This window comes from Panicum virgatum, chromosome 2K (assembly GCF_016808335.1).
Source record: "Panicum virgatum strain AP13 chromosome 2K, P.virgatum_v5, whole genome shotgun sequence".
Classification (NCBI taxonomy): Eukaryota; Viridiplantae; Streptophyta; class Magnoliopsida; order Poales; family Poaceae; genus Panicum; species Panicum virgatum.
In genome coordinates, this window is record NC_053137.1 from 68,282,263 (window position 1) to 68,301,245 (window position 18,983).

Genomic DNA, 18,983 nt, shown 5'->3' on the forward strand with positions numbered 1-18,983 from the left:
TGCTCTGCTCCTCCCAACCCAAGGGATCTCGTCATCATTAATATTAAGGCTATGTCATCTTAAAATGCTAATATTGCAGTTTTGTCTTAGTTGATTGTCCTCACTAATTAGATGTATTAAATATAGATTAATGATAAAACTAATTACACAATTCACAAGACGATCCATTAAACCTAATCAGTACATAATTTGATCATGTTGTGCTATACTAATGATGAATTAATTAAATTAAATGCATTCATCTCGCAAACTAGCCTCTATTTGATTGGTGTCTAAACATGCAATTTGTAGTCATCCGGATCTGATTTGTTGTGGGTAGCCGGTGTGTCTGGTGTTGTTTAATATGAGAGAAAAATACTGCTGCCGATTGAAGCGGACAGAGAGTGATGATAGATATAGAAGAAGAGGGAGAGCCCTTCATCATCTTGTTCTCCCTCCCTCCCTGCCTCCATTTTGCTGCTGCTGCTTTGCTTCCTCTCCCTCCCCCCGCCTGCTATCAAATCCCATCCTACCAACCCCCTCTGCTCTGCTCTGCTCTCCCTTGGAATGCGAATGCTCCATCCATAGCAACAAAACAATACCCTAGGCCTGACCTCCTACTCCGATGGCGACCGCCGCCAGGGTCAGGGAGGCGCGTCTGCCGCCGCCACCGCTGCCCCTGGCCACGCTCATCGGCCGCGAGCTCCGCGCCGGCGGCTCCGAGCGCCCGGCCCTGCGCTACGGCCACGCAGGCTTCGCCAAGCGCGGGGAGGACTACTTCCTCGTCAAGCCCGACTGCCTCCGCGTCCCCGGAGATCCCTCATCGGTCTTCTCCGTCTTCGCTGTATGCTCTTCCTTCCTTCCTTCGCGTGTCAGTGTCATCCCCCCCTCCGATGTCCTCATCTCACTCCGATCCGCTGCCTGGACTGGATCTGGCAGGTCTTCGACGGCCACAACGGCGTCTCCGCCGCGGTCTACAGCAAGGAGCATCTGCTCGAGCACGTCATTAGCGCGCTGCCGCCCGACATCGGCCGCGACGACTGGCTGCAGGCCCTGCCGCGCGCGCTCGTCGCGGGCTTTGTCAAGGCCGACATCGATTTCCAGCGCAAGGGTACCTGCCTGCTCTCCTCCTCCTCCTCCTTTGCCAACCAAAGCTACTACTATTTATTAGTATATGTTCATTCTGCTTTGGACCTAAAATCAACACAATGGGTTCAGGCGAGGTCTCGGGAACCACGGCAACGCTGGTCGTCGTCGACGGCTTCACCGTCACCGTGGCGTCCGTGGGCGACTCGCGCTGCATCCTCGACACGCAGGGCGGCGAATTGCAGCTGCTCACCGTCGACCACCGCCTCGAAGAGAATGCAGAGGAGCGGGAGCGCGTCACGGCCAGCGGTGGGGAAGTCGGCCGCCTCAATCTCTTTGGTGGCCAGGAGGTACCTAACATAGCCTTATACTTGCTGCTGCTGCTGCTGCTGCTGAATAGCTCAATGCTCCTGGTGAATACCAACCTTTTGCTGATCGATGCTCTTCCTCTCTGAATTGAGTGTTCTGTGCAATTAATTAGGTCGGTCCTCTCCGGTGCTGGCCAGGTGGCTTGTGCCTTTCAAGATCCATCGGGGACATGGATGTTGGGGAGTTCATTGTGCCAATTCCACACGTCAAACAAGTCAAGGTTCATACCATTCATTTATTTGCATAATGCAGGGGAGGGATTTCTAGCTTGCTAACTCTGCTGCGGCATGTCTTATGCTGAAATGGTTCCTTTCTTTTTTTGCAATTTCAGTTATCGAATGTTGGAGGAAGGCTAATAATAGCATCGGATGGCATATGGGATGCGCTATCCAATGAAGCAGCTGCAAAGGCATGCCGAGGATTGCCTGCAGAACTGGCTGCAAAGCTTGTGGTTAAGGTAATCCTGCATACAGCAGTCGTGCCTTGAAGCTTTGTGGGGCATAGGCGTGGCCGGATTCTGTTTCTAATTTCAACATCCATTGTTTTGTTATCTGTGTGTGCAGCAAGCTCTGAAAACAAGTGGGCTCAAGGACGACACCACCTGTGTAGTTGTTGACATTATCCCATCTGATCATTTGACATCACCGCAATTGTCTCCAAAGAAAAATCAGAACAAGTTGAAGTCACTTTTCCGTAGAAGGTCGCATAGTTCAGTTGGAAAACTTGGAGGCAAGTCTGCCTCATTTGGTTCTGTGGAGGAGTTGTTTGAAGAAGGATCTGCGATGTTAGAAGAAAGGTTTGCTATTTCCCCCACTGCATTATTCTTGGTCAATTTCTTTATCATAGTTCAGTATCATTTGCATCTGAGCTATTTAGTGAGGTATGCCACATATTGGTCTTTGATGGAAGAATGTGTGTAACATATAAATGTTCACATATGCTTAGCATAGAATGGTAAAGGTACTAGGCTACCTTGTTAATTTCTTAGAGCATCTAGGCAACCTGTTGCATCTCTATGGGCTTTTCCTTTAAGCATATCCTCATTGCTGACTTTGATTATCGTCTGTACATGTTCAATGAAGCTTTAGCTTTCTTTGACATGTCGCATCAATCGTATGGAGATTCCAGAGCCATTTTAGTAAATAGTGTGCTTTACTTGTTTTATTTATAAATGATGAAAATGTTTGGCTCAATACTTTAGGCATCACTTTCACAGGTTATCTTCCATTGTCTTTTTTCCCCCTACAAGTATCTTAGTAATACAAGATAAACAATATTGGGTCCAGGTGCCATTACATTTCAATCTCTTATCTCTAGACGGTACTTAAGACATTGCAGCTGGAAGCCCGGGATAAACAGACCTTTTTTTAAGAGAGTACAAACTCTTGTCTAACGTGGTTAGGACTTTGAGGCTTTATGGATTTCAAAAGTTACTTGGGATGGCTGCCACATTTGTTGTTGAGAAAGACTATTCTGCTCAGGGTTCTGTGTTTCCTCCTAAAGTAAACATTAACAGCCAAGCCTTACTGCTGCAGGTTGGGTAGGAATCTGTCCTTGAAAGCAGCTTCACCACCTTTCCGTTGTGCAATCTGCCAAGTGGACCAAGAACCATTTGAAGGTTTGATGACAGATAACAGTGGCGGTTACTGCTCTTCCCCATACGCGCCATGGGGTGGTCCACATCTTTGTTTGGAATGTCGGAAAAAGAAAGACGCAATGGAAGGTAAAAGATCCAGCCGCTCTACAGCATGCAGGTGAAACGAATCAAAGCTCTGATTCTTGAGTCAAGTCAGCTGCTCAGAATGCAGAAACTAAGAGAGGGTAATAAGCTGCTGGATCCAAGTATGATAATAATTGTTTGGTGAAGCTAACTGTATTCTCAGCCTGGTACAAAAAGATATTGGCTGCTAACCAGTTTGTTGTCTACGTATAACCCGGAGTGAAAAGTTTGATTGATATTCTTCTTGAGGGAATAGTTGAAATAATTTGGAGCTTGTAGTTTTGATGTAGCCTGGCCTATCTATAGTGTGCCGCCTTGTGCAGGGAAAAAATTGACCTGCCTAGTGTTGTCTGTGAATCGTTATTTATTTATAAATAGATGGTTTATAGTATCTACTTCTAGGATGCTCTTTGGATTAATTGTTGCATGTATTTTTATTTTATTACTGGAACTGAAGTACGAAACGTGTGCTAGTAATGTGTAAAAACACCTTGAGTTTTGAGCTGTCGGTAGATGGTAAAATATTATTAATTGATGATTTGAATTTTGAGCAAATCAGGAGAAAACAGCAATACTGCTAGTAGTTGTGTTTGAACAAGAAGCAAGTAAAAGTGCGTTTCAAAGCAAGGAGCAGAACGCAGCCCAATCGCTGCATTCAACCAACAGTGTTTTTTTTTCACATCAAACCAGCATTAGCCAGCAGTCACCAATCAGCCAATATTATTTTTTTCTCATAATAAATCAGCACTAGCCACCAGCCACATCTCAGCGAACAGAGCCCGGAATCCTCAGCGGCATGGCGCACTCGTTGCCTCGTCGGTGGCAGTTGATGCTGACGCCGCACGAGTCGGCGAAGGGCATCGGGGGCGCTTCGCTTCGATGTCCTCCGCCCACGACAAGAGCCGGGCCGAGGCCGGCGGCTGGAACGGCTCGGGCCCTGCGAAGACCAGGTTGACCGTGGGCCCCTGTCAATTGAGAGAGAGAGAGAGAGGTTTGCCAACTGTGCGTCCAAGGACCGTGAATTGGGTCGTGCGGGTGGCCGCGGTCGTAGCTCCGACGTACGGTGGACCCTTCACCGGCCGGCCTGGATCATCGCTTGTACTGCTATGCCTATGTATATATATAGATAGAGAGAGATAACAAGATGAGCATTATGCATGCATATGCAAAGCACCTTTGTTCATCCAATCCAATCCAATAATCCGGTACGGTAGACGATCCATCATCTATCGTCGATCCGGCCAATCATATATTATATATAATATATCCTAGCTAGGAGAAAGCTAGAAAGAGATCAATCATCCATCCATCCATCCAATAATAATCCATCCAAGAAGAGATGAGCAAAGGTGCTATCATCGGCGCGTCGACCGTCCTTGTGGTGGCCGTTGTCGCCGCCGTGTGCGTGGTGTCCTTCAAGGGCAACTCCAGCAAGGGCGAGGGCGAGGGCGATGGCAATCTCTCCATGTCCGTCAAGTCCGTCAAGGCCTTCTGCCAGCCCACCGACTACCAGCAGACCTGCGAGGCGGAGCTGAGCAAGGCCGCCGGCAACGCCACCTCCCCCACCGACCTCGCCAAGGCCATCTTCGCCGTCACCTCCGACAAGATCCACAAGGCCATCAGCGAGTCGGCCACCCTCAACGAGCTCAAGAACGACAAGCGCACCTCGGGCGCGCTCCAGAACTGCAAGGAGCTGCTCGAGTACGCCATCGACGACCTCAAGGCCACCTTCGACAAGCTCGGCGGCTTCGAGATGACCAACTTCAAGAAGGCCATCGACGACCTCAAGACCTGGCTCTCCGCCGCGCTCACCTACCAGGACACCTGCCTCGACGGCTTCGCCAACGCCACCACAACCGAGGCATCGGCCAAGATGCAGAACGCGCTCAACGCGTCGCAGGCATGCATTGCATTACAGATAGATAGATAGATGGCCCAATGCATGCAAATTAATATAAACTAACCTTGCTTGCAGGAGCTCACCGAGGACATCCTGGCCGTGGTGGACCAGTTCTCCGACACGCTGGGGGGCCTCAGCGTGGGGAGGCGGCTGCTGGGCGAGGACGGCATGCCTTCCTGGATGCCGGCCGAGGGCGGCAGCAGGCGGCTCCTGGAGGAGGCGTCGCCGTCGTCCCCCGATTTCAAGCCCAACGTGACGGTGGCGGCGGACGGCAGCGGCGACGTCAATACCATCAAGGAGGCGCTGGACAGGGTGCCGCCCAAGAACGCGGCCATGTACGTGGTGTACGTCAAGGCCGGGACGTACAAGGAGTACGTCTCCGTGGGGCGGCCCCAGACGAACGTGGCCTTCATCGGCGACGGCGCCGACAAGACCATCATCACGGGGAACAAGAACTTCAAGATGAACCTGACGACCAAGGACACGGCCACCATGGAGGCCATCGGGAACGGCTTCTTCATGAAGGGGGTGCGGGTGGAGAACACGGCGGGGGCGGAGAACCACCAGGCGGTGGCGCTGCGGGTGCAGAGCGACCAGGCGGTGTTCTACCAGTGCACCTTCGACGGGTACCAGGACACGCTGTACACGCACGCGCAGCGGCAGTTCTTCAGGGACTGCACGGTCACGGGGACCATCGACTTCATATTCGGAAACTCGCAGGTTGGTTTGATTGGTTCTTGTGTGTTTGTGTGTGTGTCTGTATATATATATATATATATATATATATATATATATATATATATATATATATATATATATATATATATATATATATATAAGAAGAACAACAACAACAACTTATATAACACCAAATTAAATAAAACTGCATGCATGCAGGTGGTGATCCAGAACTGCCTCATCCAGCCCCGCAAGCCTATGGCGAACCAGGCCAACATCATCACCGCGCAGGGGCGGCGCGACAAGCGCTCGGTGGGCGGCACCGTGCTGCACAACTGCACCATCGAGCCGCACCCGGACTTCAAGGCGGAGGCCGGCGGCAAGATCGCGACGTACCTGGCGCGGCCCTGGAAGGAGTACTCGCGCACGCTCTACATCCAGAACGACATCGGCGGCTTCATCGACCCCAAGGGCTGGCTCGAGTGGAACGGCGACTTCGGCCTCGAGACGCTCTTCTACGCGGAGGTGGACAACCGCGGCGCCGGCGCCGACATGAGCAAGCGCGCCAAGTGGGGCGGCATCAAGACCGTCACCTACGCCGAGGCGCAGAAGGAGTACACCGTCGAGGTCTTCATCCAGGGCCAGCACTTCATACCAAAGTTCGGAGTGCCATACATACCGGGATTGCTGCCGCAGGCGCAGCAAGGAAGGACGCACTGACCGTCCTCGCTCGTTACATACATACATACATACGTCACCACCAAGGCTATATATATATATATATATATATATATATATATATATATATATATATATATATATATATATACACACACATATGTCATTCTTCTTCTTGTTCCTCGCTTTTATTTTGGGATGCTCCATGCTTTCTTTTCTACTGTATTTGTATGTATTTAGGGTCCGTTTGGATGGGCTAAAGTGATTTTATTTTCTTGTCCAAATACTAGTACTATATTTATGCAAAGGGGAATAATTCGACAGTTATCAAGATAGCATTTCATAGTTACTACTTTATTTAACTACTAATAACTCATCATTAATTAAATAATAAACAGTACTACTTGCTTACATGGGGCTGCCGGAATGCAGCGAGTATTGGGGTGGGTGGGGTAGGGCCAGCCGGCCAGGGGCTGGCGAACCCAACCCATAAACAAACAAAGAGAGCCGGCCGGCTCAACTGCTCAAGGAAAGGAAAGGAAAGGAATGGAATGGAATGGAAGGAGCCGGCGCCGGCGCCGGCCGCCGGCCCGGGGAACACGACGGGCCGGCGCCGGCCGCTTCCTAGTCCCTAGCTAGTTCCTCCTCCTCCACTACAAATGTTGAGGGAATAGGAGCAACACATCGCTCTCCCTCACATATCGCGATCGCTGCGCTGCCTCGCTCCTCCACTCCCCACCGCACTAGCGCAGCATGCCGCTCCCCCGCCTCTCCTCCCCGACCCCTCGCCTCCTCCTCCGCGCCCTCGCCCTCGCCCTCGCCCCGCCCCGCCGCCCTTCCTCCCCACCATTACCAATAGGGTTCGCGTCGCCACGCCTCGCAGTCAGAGCCGCAGCCCCAGCTCCGCTCCGCGCGGTGCTGTCCGCCGACCAGCGGGACCTCGGGATGGAGGCGGGGGAGCAGGGGAGGCCGCTCCGGGTCGGCATCGTCTGCGGCGGGCCCTCCGCCGAGAGGGGCGTCTCCCTCAACTCGGCACGCTCCGTGCTGGATCACATTCAGGTCAGGACGTCAGGTCACTCACCCTTGGCCTTGGGCCTTGGCGGCGCGCGCGCGGCTTTGAATTCAATATAAAATTAGCAGCAACTCGAGGAGGAACATTCCTAATTCGACTAGTACACTTACAGTAGTAGCAAATGCAGGGCCAGGATTTGGTCGTCAGCTGCTACTACATCGACTCTGGTATGAACGCCTTCGCCATATCGCCGGCGCAGGTCAGCTCACCCACCCACTCTATTTTATTTCTTCTCTCGTTTCACCAATGCTTCCTGTATTCTAAGGCCCTGTTTGGTTCCCTAGCACAAGTTGTGCTAGGGACCTCTAATTAAGGGTATTAAATTAAGTCAGTTTACAAAACCAACTCCATAACCCTTACGCTAGGAACCCTGTAGAATTTAACGAGGCCTTCGACCGCGTGATCAGAGGATAGTTACTGTAGCATCACTGTAGCCAATCATCGATTAATTAACGTCATTAGATTCGTCGCAAAAAAGTTACACCCATCCCTGAAAATGTTTTACAAATAGACTTCATTTAGTACTCCATGCATGCGAGATTATTTTTTCCGGAAATGTGCGTGCTAGTGAATAGCACGATCCAAACAAGGCCTAAGGCCCTGTTTAGTTCCTACCCCATAAACCCCGTAAACACAAAAAACCCGTCACATCGAATGTTTTGACACATGCATGGGGTACTAAATGAAGTCTATTTACAAAACTTTTTGCATAGATGGGCTGTAAATCGCGAGACGAATCCAATGAGCCTACTTAATCCATGATTTGCAACAGTGGTGCTACAGTAATCATCCGCTAATTATTGATTAATTATAGATTAATTAGCATCATTAGATTCGTCTCGCGATTTACAACTCATCTGTGCAAAAAGTTTTGTAAATAGACTTCATTTAGTACTTCAAATTAGTAAGATTCCAACGCAAAAAAAAATTTGCGCTTGAACTAAATAGAGCCTAAATATCAACTGCCAAACATACTACATGCTCACTTTTGCCTTTCCAGACCAATGCACACTCACTGGCTGCCAAATGTACGTGCCCAACGTTCCTGTTGGCCTACTATTTTTTTTATAGCCCCATCCCCTGGCTGCTTGGTTTTTCTATACAGCCCTGCCCTGCCCTGCCCCCTGTTCGAGGCATCATGCTCTGCTCACCTCCATTGCTTCAACACGCTTGCCTCAAACTCCCTATGATTATGAATCAGTCATCAGCTCAACCTTCATGGGATTCCAAGGTGCTCTGCAGCGCCTATACAAATGTATGCAGCCCCACTGAGCACAGATGCATTTATTCGAGCCCCCCTCAATATATATATTGTAATAAGATATAGGTTCCTTTGGTTCAATTTGGATTAACTATTTATTTCCTGAAATTACCTGTACTTCGGTTGCTACTGTATGATTATATGAACTCATATTCACAATAGAATGACTGCCTTTCATGTTTCGCTCCACAGCTATATTCCAACACACCTTCAGATTTTGATTTCAAACTAGAAAGGTAAGCCTATCACCAGCCAATTTCTGTTCCTTATTAGTAACAATATTATGCCATTTCAAATTTTACACGTTCGAGCTTCGCTTCTGCAGTTTAGCCCAAGGATTTCACTCCCTATCTGACTTTGCGGAGCATCTTGCCACCAATGTTGACATTGCCTTCCCAGTGATCCATGGGAAATTTGGTGAAGATGGTGGCATTCAGGTTTGTGGTTACCAGTGAAAGCTGATTTACGAGGAAAAATATCGATTCATGCTTGTGGATTCCAAATTTCACTTGGCATTGCACTAGCATGTAGTGTTTTAGTGGTTCTTAGTTGACTGATCTTTACAGAATCACCTGTGAACTAAGTATGTCTGGGTCTGACATCCATATGTCCACAATCTCTTTGAAATATCCAGGAGCTCTTGGAGAAAGCAAAGGTTCCATTTGTTGGGACGCCCTCTAAGGAATGTCAGCATGCTTTTGACAAGGTACGTTGTGTGGTTCTTTCAAGACTGTTCTTGACCACATATGTCATCAACCTCTCCCTTTTCTTTTACTTGCACCACACCACCACCTTTGTATGCCATCACATACTTGGATGAAGCACACCATCCATTGTCATCTCCAGCATTTTCTGAATTGGGATCGAGTCTTCTAGCATTATCTGCGAAACATGTTAGGATGCACTGAATAAGTGGACTTATGAATGCTATCAATAGATTAGGTTTAATGGATTGCTACTATCTTCTAAAGATGCCATTTGAAATGTGACATGTTCATCAATATCTCGCTATAATGATTGTACCTTGTAAGTTTACTTAATGTCAGTGAATCCATTTATCCAGAAACCTGATTTTATTCTTGGCTGCAGCATAGTGCATCACTCGAGCTTGATAAACAAGGTTTCCTAACAGTACCAAACCTTCTTGTGGAGGTAAAGCTTGCTTGTTATTTCGTAGTGCCCTCAACGTGATATGCATTATCTTTAGCTATGTTCATGCACACAATATGTAGTTTAGCTGAAAGACAGGCAGTGACTGACTGCCGAAAATTTCAAATCTTTGCCAGTATATGTTTGCTTTTCTATGCATCATATATCCGAAAATAATTTTGTTTTAATTATTTTTCTGCTGCCAGCGACTGAATATTTACTAATAGTTGGGAAAAAAGAACAATAAATTTCTTTTCTGTTACAACATTACAGCAGTAGTTAAGGAAAAAAAAAGAGGGAAGTATGTGGTTGCTAATTTTCATGCTCTTCTTTGGTGACCTGATCATGTATCCTGGAATTTTGTCTATGCCAAAGTAGAAGGACAAGTTGGCTACGTCAGAGTTGGAGGCATGGTTCCAAACCGTCAATTTGAGCAAAGAAAAGGGCAAAGTGATTGTAAGTGATGGTATTTTACTTGAAAGATTATTTTCATGGTTGGCTTGATGGTTGGCTTGGTGAAGAGGTAACTTCTGATTTTCTTTCACAGGTCAAACCTGCGAGGGCTGGGTCAAGCATTGGTGTGGTTGTTGCTTATGGTGTGAATGACGCTGCTCAGAAAGCTGAGGAAATAATTTCAGAGGTGCTGAATACTTTCTACTATACTTCTGGAATCATTCAGACAGTAATAATAATTTTGAGACTGAAACCTTCTGCTGGTTGACAGGGAATTGACGATAAAGTTATCATAGAGGTTTTCCTTGAAGGGGGCACTGAATTTACAGCCATCGTGGTTGATGTTGGGATTGCTAACAATAGTGAGCCTGTTGTTCTGCTTCCAACAGAAGTATGATACATATCTTCCTTTGCTTATCTTTGTTGTCATGTCATCCTGGACCTGGAAACATCTTAACGTTTTGTTCAATGTTCAAGGGTTCTATCTTTTTTCCCCTCCCTCTGTAAAAGCAACTGTGGCATCCAAAATAAGAATGATACCATATTTTATCACAAAGCCATGGTAACTATATTCCATATCTTAATCAGCAGAACCAATGATCTGTGATCTTGTATCAATGCTCAATTAATATTTAGTCTGCATAATAAGTTCACCAAAATTTTCAGATGGTCCTCTGAGGACAAAGAAAAATGTTGTTACTTATTGCCCAGTTTTACTTCAATGTTTTAGAAAACCCGAATTAACCTCTTTTATTTTATCATTCCTTTTTGCAGGTTGAGCTTCAGCCCTCGAGCAGTAGTGATACCAAGGAGGATACAATATTTAACTACCGCAGGAAGTACCTTCCGACTCGACAGGTATAAATCCCAGTTTAAATTACAAGTTCTAGGGATCATGTGTGCAAGACCATTGTTGCTTTCAATTGATATTCACTACTTCAGTCCTACAGATTCATTTGAAACCAGCTTTTAGAACTTCCTGCGACAAGGTCTCAGTCAAATATTTGCAGTTTTGACAAGCCAAGTGTTCTTATACTACACAAGAAACAATTGAAACATTTGTCCACCTTTTCGCAGGTTGTTTATCATACACCTCCACGTTTTCCGGCAGAGGTGATTGATTGCATAAGAAAAGGAATTTCTCTTTTATTTCGTCGCCTTGGCCTGCATGACTTTGCAAGGATAGATGGTTGGTTTTTACCTTCTGTTAGTTCCTTGCCCTCAGCTGAAAATAGTGAAAAATTTGGAAATACCAAGTATGGCACTGTTCTTTTTACGGATATTAATTTGGTAAGCATATTCATATCACTCTTTGTTCTCAAGTTTGGATCATGTCCTGCAGTTTCTAGTGCATCATATCTGTTGTATTCTCTGTAACAGATAAGTGGGATGGAGCAAACCAGCTTTTTATTCCAACAAGCTTCAGCGGTAATAATAATATGGTATCAATAATTTGGCAATTCTGATTTCTAGACAAATTCCTATTTAAATAAAATGCATGATCTTCCTGCTAGCTGTGTATCTTTTCTTCCAACTGTGCAGCCATTGGGGGTATTTGTATTTTGGTAGTGATATGCACTATAGATTTTTATACCCATTATTATGTATTACAGAAAGTATCATGCAAATACTTGTGCACTCATATATAACGTTTAATCTCGTCACTAACTTCAGAACCAAAAACAAACCTTTTCACATTTTCAGGTTGGATTCTCTCACTCTCGAATCCTTCGTACAGTTATTCAGCACGCTTGCTCTCGATTCCCTTCTCTTGTTCCATGCAATAATGCATGGACTGCTTTATCCAGAAAATTACAATCATCAAAACAAGCAGAAGCAATCCACAAAGGTACATCCAAACAGAAGGTTTTTGTGATCTTCGGAGGAGACACTTCAGAACGGCAAGTATCGCTTATGAGTGGCACCAATGTCTGGCTTAATTTGCAAGGCTTTGATGACGTAAGATCTCTTGTCTCCAAATATTTGTTCTACTCTTGATGCTTCTGTATTGTTTTTGTAAGTTCTGCTCATTGTATGGCATACAATGCTTCCAGCTTGATATGGTACCATGTTTGGTTGCGCTTGTGTATATATGTTCCATTTTCATAAACCAATATTTCAGACTCATTCTGTTAGGAACGCTGATGGGATCGAGAGGAGAGTCGAGGGCGGCGGCGGGAGCGCTACAGTACCCGCAGCGCTACAGTACCAGCGGGTACTGTTCACGAGATGCCGGCGGCTAGGGTTGGGGCCGCTGGGAACGCCGGCCGCGGGGCTTCGCCCACGGCCGGCAAGAGGGAAGGGATTTCCTTCTAATCTCTTGCTTGATTAGATTGATACATCTCCTCTCCTTGTATAAAGAGGTTTACTTGACCCCTAAGCAAGCGACTAATAAAACCCTAATGGGCTAAGGCCCAATAGGCCTTTGACTCCTCTAACACTACACCCCACCTGGACATGCAGCTTGTCCTCAAGCTGCAATCTAACGATGACGCTAACAATGACTCCACTAGACGCAAACCGAACTCCTAAGAATAAGCCTTTTACATCTCGGCTTATTTTAAATAGACTGTGACTCTTTATTTTTAACGACACCTGAAGATACGGCGGACACCCTCCGCGTGCTGGATCTGCACGTATGTCACCGCCTGGATCCCACGGAGACCATCGGAACGAGAGGGGTGCGCGGGTACGGCCACCTGGAATTAATCGTGACTGCGACCAGCGGAGATGTCCTCACGGTGGCCGGTAGCGAAAAGCGGTGGCGCTAGGCACTGCGTCCCCGCCGATGACAAAGGGGAAACCGCCTTCCCTACCACTGCTGTAGAATTGGAGTTCGCTACCCAGCGCGCGCTTGAAGACAGCGGCGAGTTGGCGCGAGCGCTGGTGGCCTTCCGACGGAATAAGGTCGCGCCCCCAATTGCCGAGGTCGATCGCTGTCAAAGCCGCCTCTTGCATCTCCAAGCGCATCTTCTGCAGCCGTCGCCGCGCTAGGAGGCCGCGTGCTGCAGCCTGCAGCCGCACCGCCGCCTGGATGAATGAAGCCGCTTGGTCCTGTTGCTCCTTGCGCATCACGCGGACGAGCCGTCGCGCCAAGAACTTGCGCGTTGCCGCTTGTAGGTGCACGGCCGCCTCTTTCTTTCGCTCAAGTTGTATCATCTCCTGGAGAGCGGCTTGTATCTGGACTATTGTAACCCTATGTCGGCGCACAAATCCTTGGTGATCGGCTGGGTCGGCGAAGACGTTGGGGGTGCCATGGACAGTGTGGCGGCGGCCGTCAATGAAGAACTCGCCAGGGTTGTAAATCCGTACCCTGGCATCCCATAGGGCATGGACGCCGTGGGGTTCAACGTCGGCGGCGGTTGAAGGCGCGACTCCATAGAGGTGAAGCGCGTCTCCATGTCGCCCATGCTGCTCAGCAGCTTGGTCATCTTGGCGGCCAGACCCTCCATGGTTGGCGGCGGCAGTGGTGGCTCAGACTTGTCGTCGCCTGGCATAGCTGATACCAGATTGTTATGAACGCTGATGGGATCAAGAGGAGGGAGTGATGACGGAAGCGGCGGCGGCGCTACAGTACCCGCGGTGCTACAGTACCATGGGTACTGTTCACGAGATGGCGGCTGCGAGGCAAGAGAGCGGCGGCTACGGTTGGGGGGCGCTGGGAACGCCGGCCGCGGGGCTTCGCCCACGGCCGGCAAGAGGGAAGGGATTTCCTTCTAATCTCTTGCTTGATTAGATTGATACATCTCCTCTCCTTATATAGAGAGGTTTGCTTGACCCCTAAGCAAGCGACTAATAAACCCTAATGGGCTAAGGCCCAATAGGCCCTTGACTCCTCTAACACATTCCTCTTATGTTACTTTCAGCTTGATGTGACTCCATGTTTGCTTGCACCTGCAAATGGATATTTCTCCTCCCATGATCAAGATTTCAGTGCCATTTCACGAGAAGTTTGGACATTGCCGTAAGCGTTGCATCTTATTGATCTTCTGGACTACATTATAGTAATGCCCTATGATCTTGACTTGATGAAACGACTTACCTTGGCATACTCTATGTGGCAGGTATTCGTTAGTGTTACGACATACCACCGAAGAAGTTTATGCTGCATGTGTTGAGGCAAGTGAACCAGAACGAGTTGAAATAACATCTCGTCTGCGTGAACAAGTAATGAATGAACTTGGGCCAGCATTAAGCAAACATGATTGGTTTGCGGGCTTTGATATTGCTTATGAAGAACCTGTCAAATACTCTCTTCAACAGTGGATCAACCATGTAAAAGAATCTGGAGCTGTAGTGTTTATAGCAGGTATTTTTTTCCCCAAAAGATACTTATGTAGTGGAACGTCTAAGCACACTAATGTTTGTCTTTCCTTATATATGTTCATGCACTTAGGACTTATGACATAATGTATACACATTCCAGCTAATGCAGTTCAATACTATCTGAAAATACATCACTGTAATATTTCTGGAAATTAATGGACTCTTATCAAGTGCCAATTATTCTATCCTGTTGCTCCTTTTTATATAAAATCAAACATAATAATTAGTAACGACACTAAGTGACAGTGAAAATTCCAGACAGAGAAGCCTTTTGCCTGACTGTTGCATTCATGTCTTATGTATTACATGTAGTGCATGGTGGTATTGGAGAGGATGGTACCATTCAAACATTGCTGGAATCTGCAGGAGTTCCATACACAGGTTCACTTTGTAACTTATACAGTGCATTTGTATGTAGCCAAACTTAAGAATATAAAACCATGATGGTCACAAAGCTCTTGTCAATTTTTCATGCAGGACCAGGACCAATAGCTTCTAGAACATGCATGAACAAAGTTGCAACCTCACTTGCCGTTGACCATGTATGAACCTTTTGTACTTTTTACTCTTTTACGGATTGCTATGGATATTTAATTATTCATTTCCTATTGTGAAAATAGAATGATATTGTATAATGTCACTAGGACACAAACAACTTAATTTGTTGATAGCACAATTTTCGCTTACTAAAATTTTTGCTAGAGATGGTCCAAGAAAAGAAACTCGTTAGAGTTGTAGTTATCCTAGCATTGTGCCAAACTATTTTACAGTATTTCCGGTACTTGTGTAGCTCACTAGCTATGGAGTTCGTACCATACCGAAGGATGTAAGAGCAACTGAAGAGGTACTGAAGTACTCCCTTGTTGATATCTGGAACGGACTTATAGCAAAACTACAAACAGAGACAGTATGTGTGAAACCAGCTCATGACGGATGCTCGACTGGTGTAGCAAGATTGTGGTACAGTGTTGAATTATTTAAGATATGATGTATCTCGCCAATGTCTTGTGCACGGCTCATTAAGAAAACACTAACTATTTTCAGCTGTCCAAAGGACCTAGAGGTCTATACAAATGCATTGAGGAGCAAGTATCAGCGCCTGCCAGCTAACTGCCTGTACAGGGTACTAAGAACTCAGCCTGACCATGTTTTTGTGCCAATTGGGAACTATATCTGCCATTGGTCAGATTCACTTTTAACATTTAGCTTTTTCTTTTAGGCACACGGTGTTATTGAGATGCCAGTCCCTCCTCCAGAATCATTAATATTTGAGCCTTTCATTGAAACTGATGAAATTATCATTTCAAATAAATTGGAGAATGGTAGTGCCCGCCATCTGGTATGGAAGGGTGAAAATGATTGGCTTGAAATTACTGTTGGTGTAGTTGGCAAACGTGGAAAAATGCACTCGCTAAATCCAAGTATCACAGTGAAAGAAAGTGGTGATATTTTATCTCTTGAGGAGAAGTTTCAAGGTAAGTATCATTCAGAGTCGGTTTGTACTATTGTCTCAGGACTGATATTTAGGAGTTGCTATTGTACTGTTGGTTGCGCTATGCTGCTAAATTTTATTTGTGCGGCACAGTAGTCCACTGTTATTAGCATCAAACAATATAATTTACAGTGTCTTCTGTCCTACCTTATGCACCTCTAAGTTTTATCATTGGGCTGTTTGTATTATCAAGCCTTCTTGCTCATAATAAGAGGTGATTTGATTTTCAGGAGGCACTGGAATCAACTTGACACCTCCTCCTCCAACAATTATGAGGTCTGCTATTTTATTTGTGACTATTCCCGATTTCCTCCCATTTTCTTTTGTATCACCAGTAGTTTGTGATTCGTCTCAGCATCATGCTTTATTAACATTGTTGTATCTTTTGTCCTTGTGTAGTGAGGATGCTCTGCAAAGGTGCAAAAGGAGTATCGAGATCATGGCGAACTCTCTGGGTTTGGAAGGCTTTTCGCGCATTGATGCATTTGTTAACGTGCGAAGTGGGGAGGTATGAACGTGACATGATGTGAGAAAGTGAAGGCATTCATATCATATTCGTTGTGACACTGGTGGATAGTCAACCATTTTCCATGTTTGTTTGGTCCTGCCCGCAGGTGCTACTGATAGAAGTGAATACTGTACCTGGAATGACTCCATCCACCGTGCTGATTCACCAAGTAAGAAAGCCTCACATGTAGAGGCAGCCATTAGTTGGTCTTGGTGTGGCAGATCTTGCGTTATGATAGATATATATAATGTGACAACTGATGTTGCTCGCAGGCACTCGCAGAGGAACCACCCGTGTACCCCCACAAGTTTTTTCGTACTCTTCTGGATTTGGCGTTTGAAAGGACAAAATAATACGTACCTTCCAGGAATAGTTCCATTCCGGTGCGGGTAAGGTCATTTTACTACAATACATCGATTTTATTGTGTTACCAGCTAGCAGCAATTTGAGGTACGGTACTGTATGTTTATTATATATATCTTGTATTGACCGTCACTGTAAACGTCTCAATATGCATCAACCAATATCTTCCAGAATGAATATGAATGGGGTGGATGGTACAACCATCTAATAAGGTTGTCATAGTCCACCAATGCAAGCAATTAATCAATCACAGACTAGACTACTGGTTCAATTATTTGATGAGGACTTTTACCTACCTAATCACAGATAGCTAGGGGCGCCGTGTATGTCTATCTGTTTGAAAAAGAATATGGTGGACCTATTTACTTTTTGCTTGGCGGATTAATTATGCAGGAAATGTCGGAATGCACTTTCACATATCTATCTATTCTTCTCTTCTCATTAATCTATAAAAAGTTGGAACAATTGAAACTCTTTTTCACCAAGTTTAGGCCCACTGTGTATCCCTCACGGAGGCCCCCACTTATCACTCCAAAAGATTTGACGAAAGAGGGAAGGGCGGGGGTGGGGGGTTGGTTTCGTCAATGTTTCCCACCAAAATCTTAATACTTTTTACACCAGCAATTTTCTATACCCACCTTTTGTATCTACGTATTACTTTTCTTTAGCACACATTTTACTTTCCTTTGCACATGGATTCAACTATAATTCGCATCATTATTTGTTTTGTAAAGATAATAATTGACATCATTGTTTATGGAAGTAAAAAAAGACGTGTATTATTTTTGGAAGAAAAATAAATGACATGATGGAAGAAAAATTAAATATGTGCATGTATCTTCACTAGTATATTAAAAAGAAAAATAAAAGAAGCGAGCTAGCTAGCTAGGGACAGATAAATAAAAAAATAAAATTCATCGATGCGTCTGTCTAGGTCGGGGCCAACGGGTCAGGTTAGGTGATGATGATCTTTGCTATTTATAAAGCAAGCAATGATTTCTTAATCCAACAATTGGAATCTTAAATGAAATTTGAACAAATTAATCAGAATTCTAATTGAAACCCTTACTGTCGGATAAATCAATCGGAATCAGTCGGACAATCAATGCCTTGAGCGATCACTACACGACATGTACACGGAGTAATTAAAAGAGCACAAAGTTAGTGGTGTCATATAGATCCGAGTAATAAAATTTATTACCCGTAGCAATGCTAATATAAATAGAGCTAGGCAAGCAGACAAGTTTTGAACTCAACCATTATATCAATATCCATCCATCAATTCCTAAAGCAAGCAATGATTTTTTGTCCATCAATTAAAATCCGGGCAAATTAATTTGAATCTCCATCAGAATCTGAACTATTAATATCTCGTACGGTCATGACAAGACCTGTACAAGAAGTGAAATATCATAAAGTTGATGGTCTCATATAGATTTAAGCAAAAATTATATTACCCGTAGTAACGCAAAGAAGATAAGAACGGGGAGGAAGATAAAAAAGAGAGGAGGAAGAAGAGGAGAAAAAGAGTTAAATACACCAGCGGCTCTCGAACTTGTCCCCAGGTGTCACTTAGGTCCACGAACTCGCAAAATCGAAATCTGGCTCCCTGAACTTGTTAAGTTGTGTCACTTAGGTCCATGCCCCTTCAAGGGGCATGAATATATGCAAAAAAAGCCCTTGAGTTTTATCGTCTTCTACCTTCACATCCTTGAGGGATAGAAGGCAGGGCTGCCGCACAAAGCGCGTGACTGCCTCTGCGAGCCGCCGGCCTCCACACCGCGAGCGCGCCTCTCGCGGCCGCGAGCCACCGGCCTCCATGCCGCACGCCCACCTCCGGCAAGCCGCCGACTTGCGCGCCGCTCCTCCCTCCGCCGGCGCGCCTCTCCTCTCGCGCGCGGCTATCCTCCTTCGTCCTGGCGCGCCCCTCCTCCTTCCCTCCGCCGGCC

The 18,983-nt window shown here is 46.0% G+C and overlaps 3 protein-coding genes across 4 annotated transcripts; all 3 read left to right on the forward strand.

The window, feature by feature from the left end:
- The first annotated feature begins 432 nt into the window (after positions 1 to 432).
- Positions 433 to 3,656, forward strand: LOC120694922 (probable protein phosphatase 2C 33). The gene is made up of 7 exons (XM_039978245.1): positions 433 to 823; positions 919 to 1,090; positions 1,198 to 1,415; positions 1,547 to 1,654; positions 1,766 to 1,891; positions 1,998 to 2,230; positions 2,970 to 3,656. The coding sequence occupies exons 1-7, from the start codon at positions 605 to 607 to the stop codon at positions 3,190 to 3,192; spliced, it is 1,299 nt and encodes a 432-aa protein (XP_039834179.1). The 5' UTR covers positions 433 to 604; the 3' UTR covers positions 3,193 to 3,656.
- Positions 3,657 to 4,493: 837 nt separating this feature from the next.
- LOC120696271 (probable pectinesterase/pectinesterase inhibitor 21) lies at positions 4,494 to 6,463 on the forward strand. The gene is made up of 3 exons (XM_039979390.1): positions 4,494 to 5,054; positions 5,130 to 5,774; positions 5,952 to 6,463. Exons 1-3 carry the CDS (start codon positions 4,494 to 4,496, stop codon positions 6,450 to 6,452), a joined length of 1,707 nt encoding a protein of 568 aa, XP_039835324.1. The 3' UTR covers positions 6,453 to 6,463.
- A 519-nt stretch (positions 6,464 to 6,982) lies between these two features.
- On the forward strand, positions 6,983 to 17,281 carry LOC120694924. Of its 2 annotated transcripts, XM_039978248.1 has the most exons (24): positions 6,984 to 7,469; positions 7,610 to 7,681; positions 8,936 to 8,979; positions 9,069 to 9,180; positions 9,378 to 9,449; positions 9,833 to 9,895; positions 10,271 to 10,348; positions 10,440 to 10,532; positions 10,617 to 10,736; positions 11,120 to 11,203; positions 11,423 to 11,635; positions 11,726 to 11,773; positions 12,050 to 12,304; positions 14,212 to 14,309; positions 14,410 to 14,654; positions 14,984 to 15,052; positions 15,149 to 15,213; positions 15,462 to 15,631; positions 15,716 to 15,794; positions 15,891 to 16,146; positions 16,394 to 16,439; positions 16,563 to 16,671; positions 16,778 to 16,840; positions 16,944 to 17,281. In XM_039978248.1, the coding sequence occupies exons 1-24, from the start codon at positions 7,164 to 7,166 to the stop codon at positions 17,022 to 17,024; spliced, it is 2,841 nt and encodes a 946-aa protein (XP_039834182.1). In that variant the 5' UTR covers positions 6,984 to 7,163; the 3' UTR covers positions 17,025 to 17,281. The 2 variants fall into 2 exon arrangements, with proteins under 2 accessions (XP_039834183.1, XP_039834182.1); XM_039978249.1 differs by lacking the exon at positions 9,833 to 9,895 and having other exon boundaries at positions 6,983 to 7,469.
- Positions 17,282 to 18,983: the final 1,702 nt, after the last annotated feature.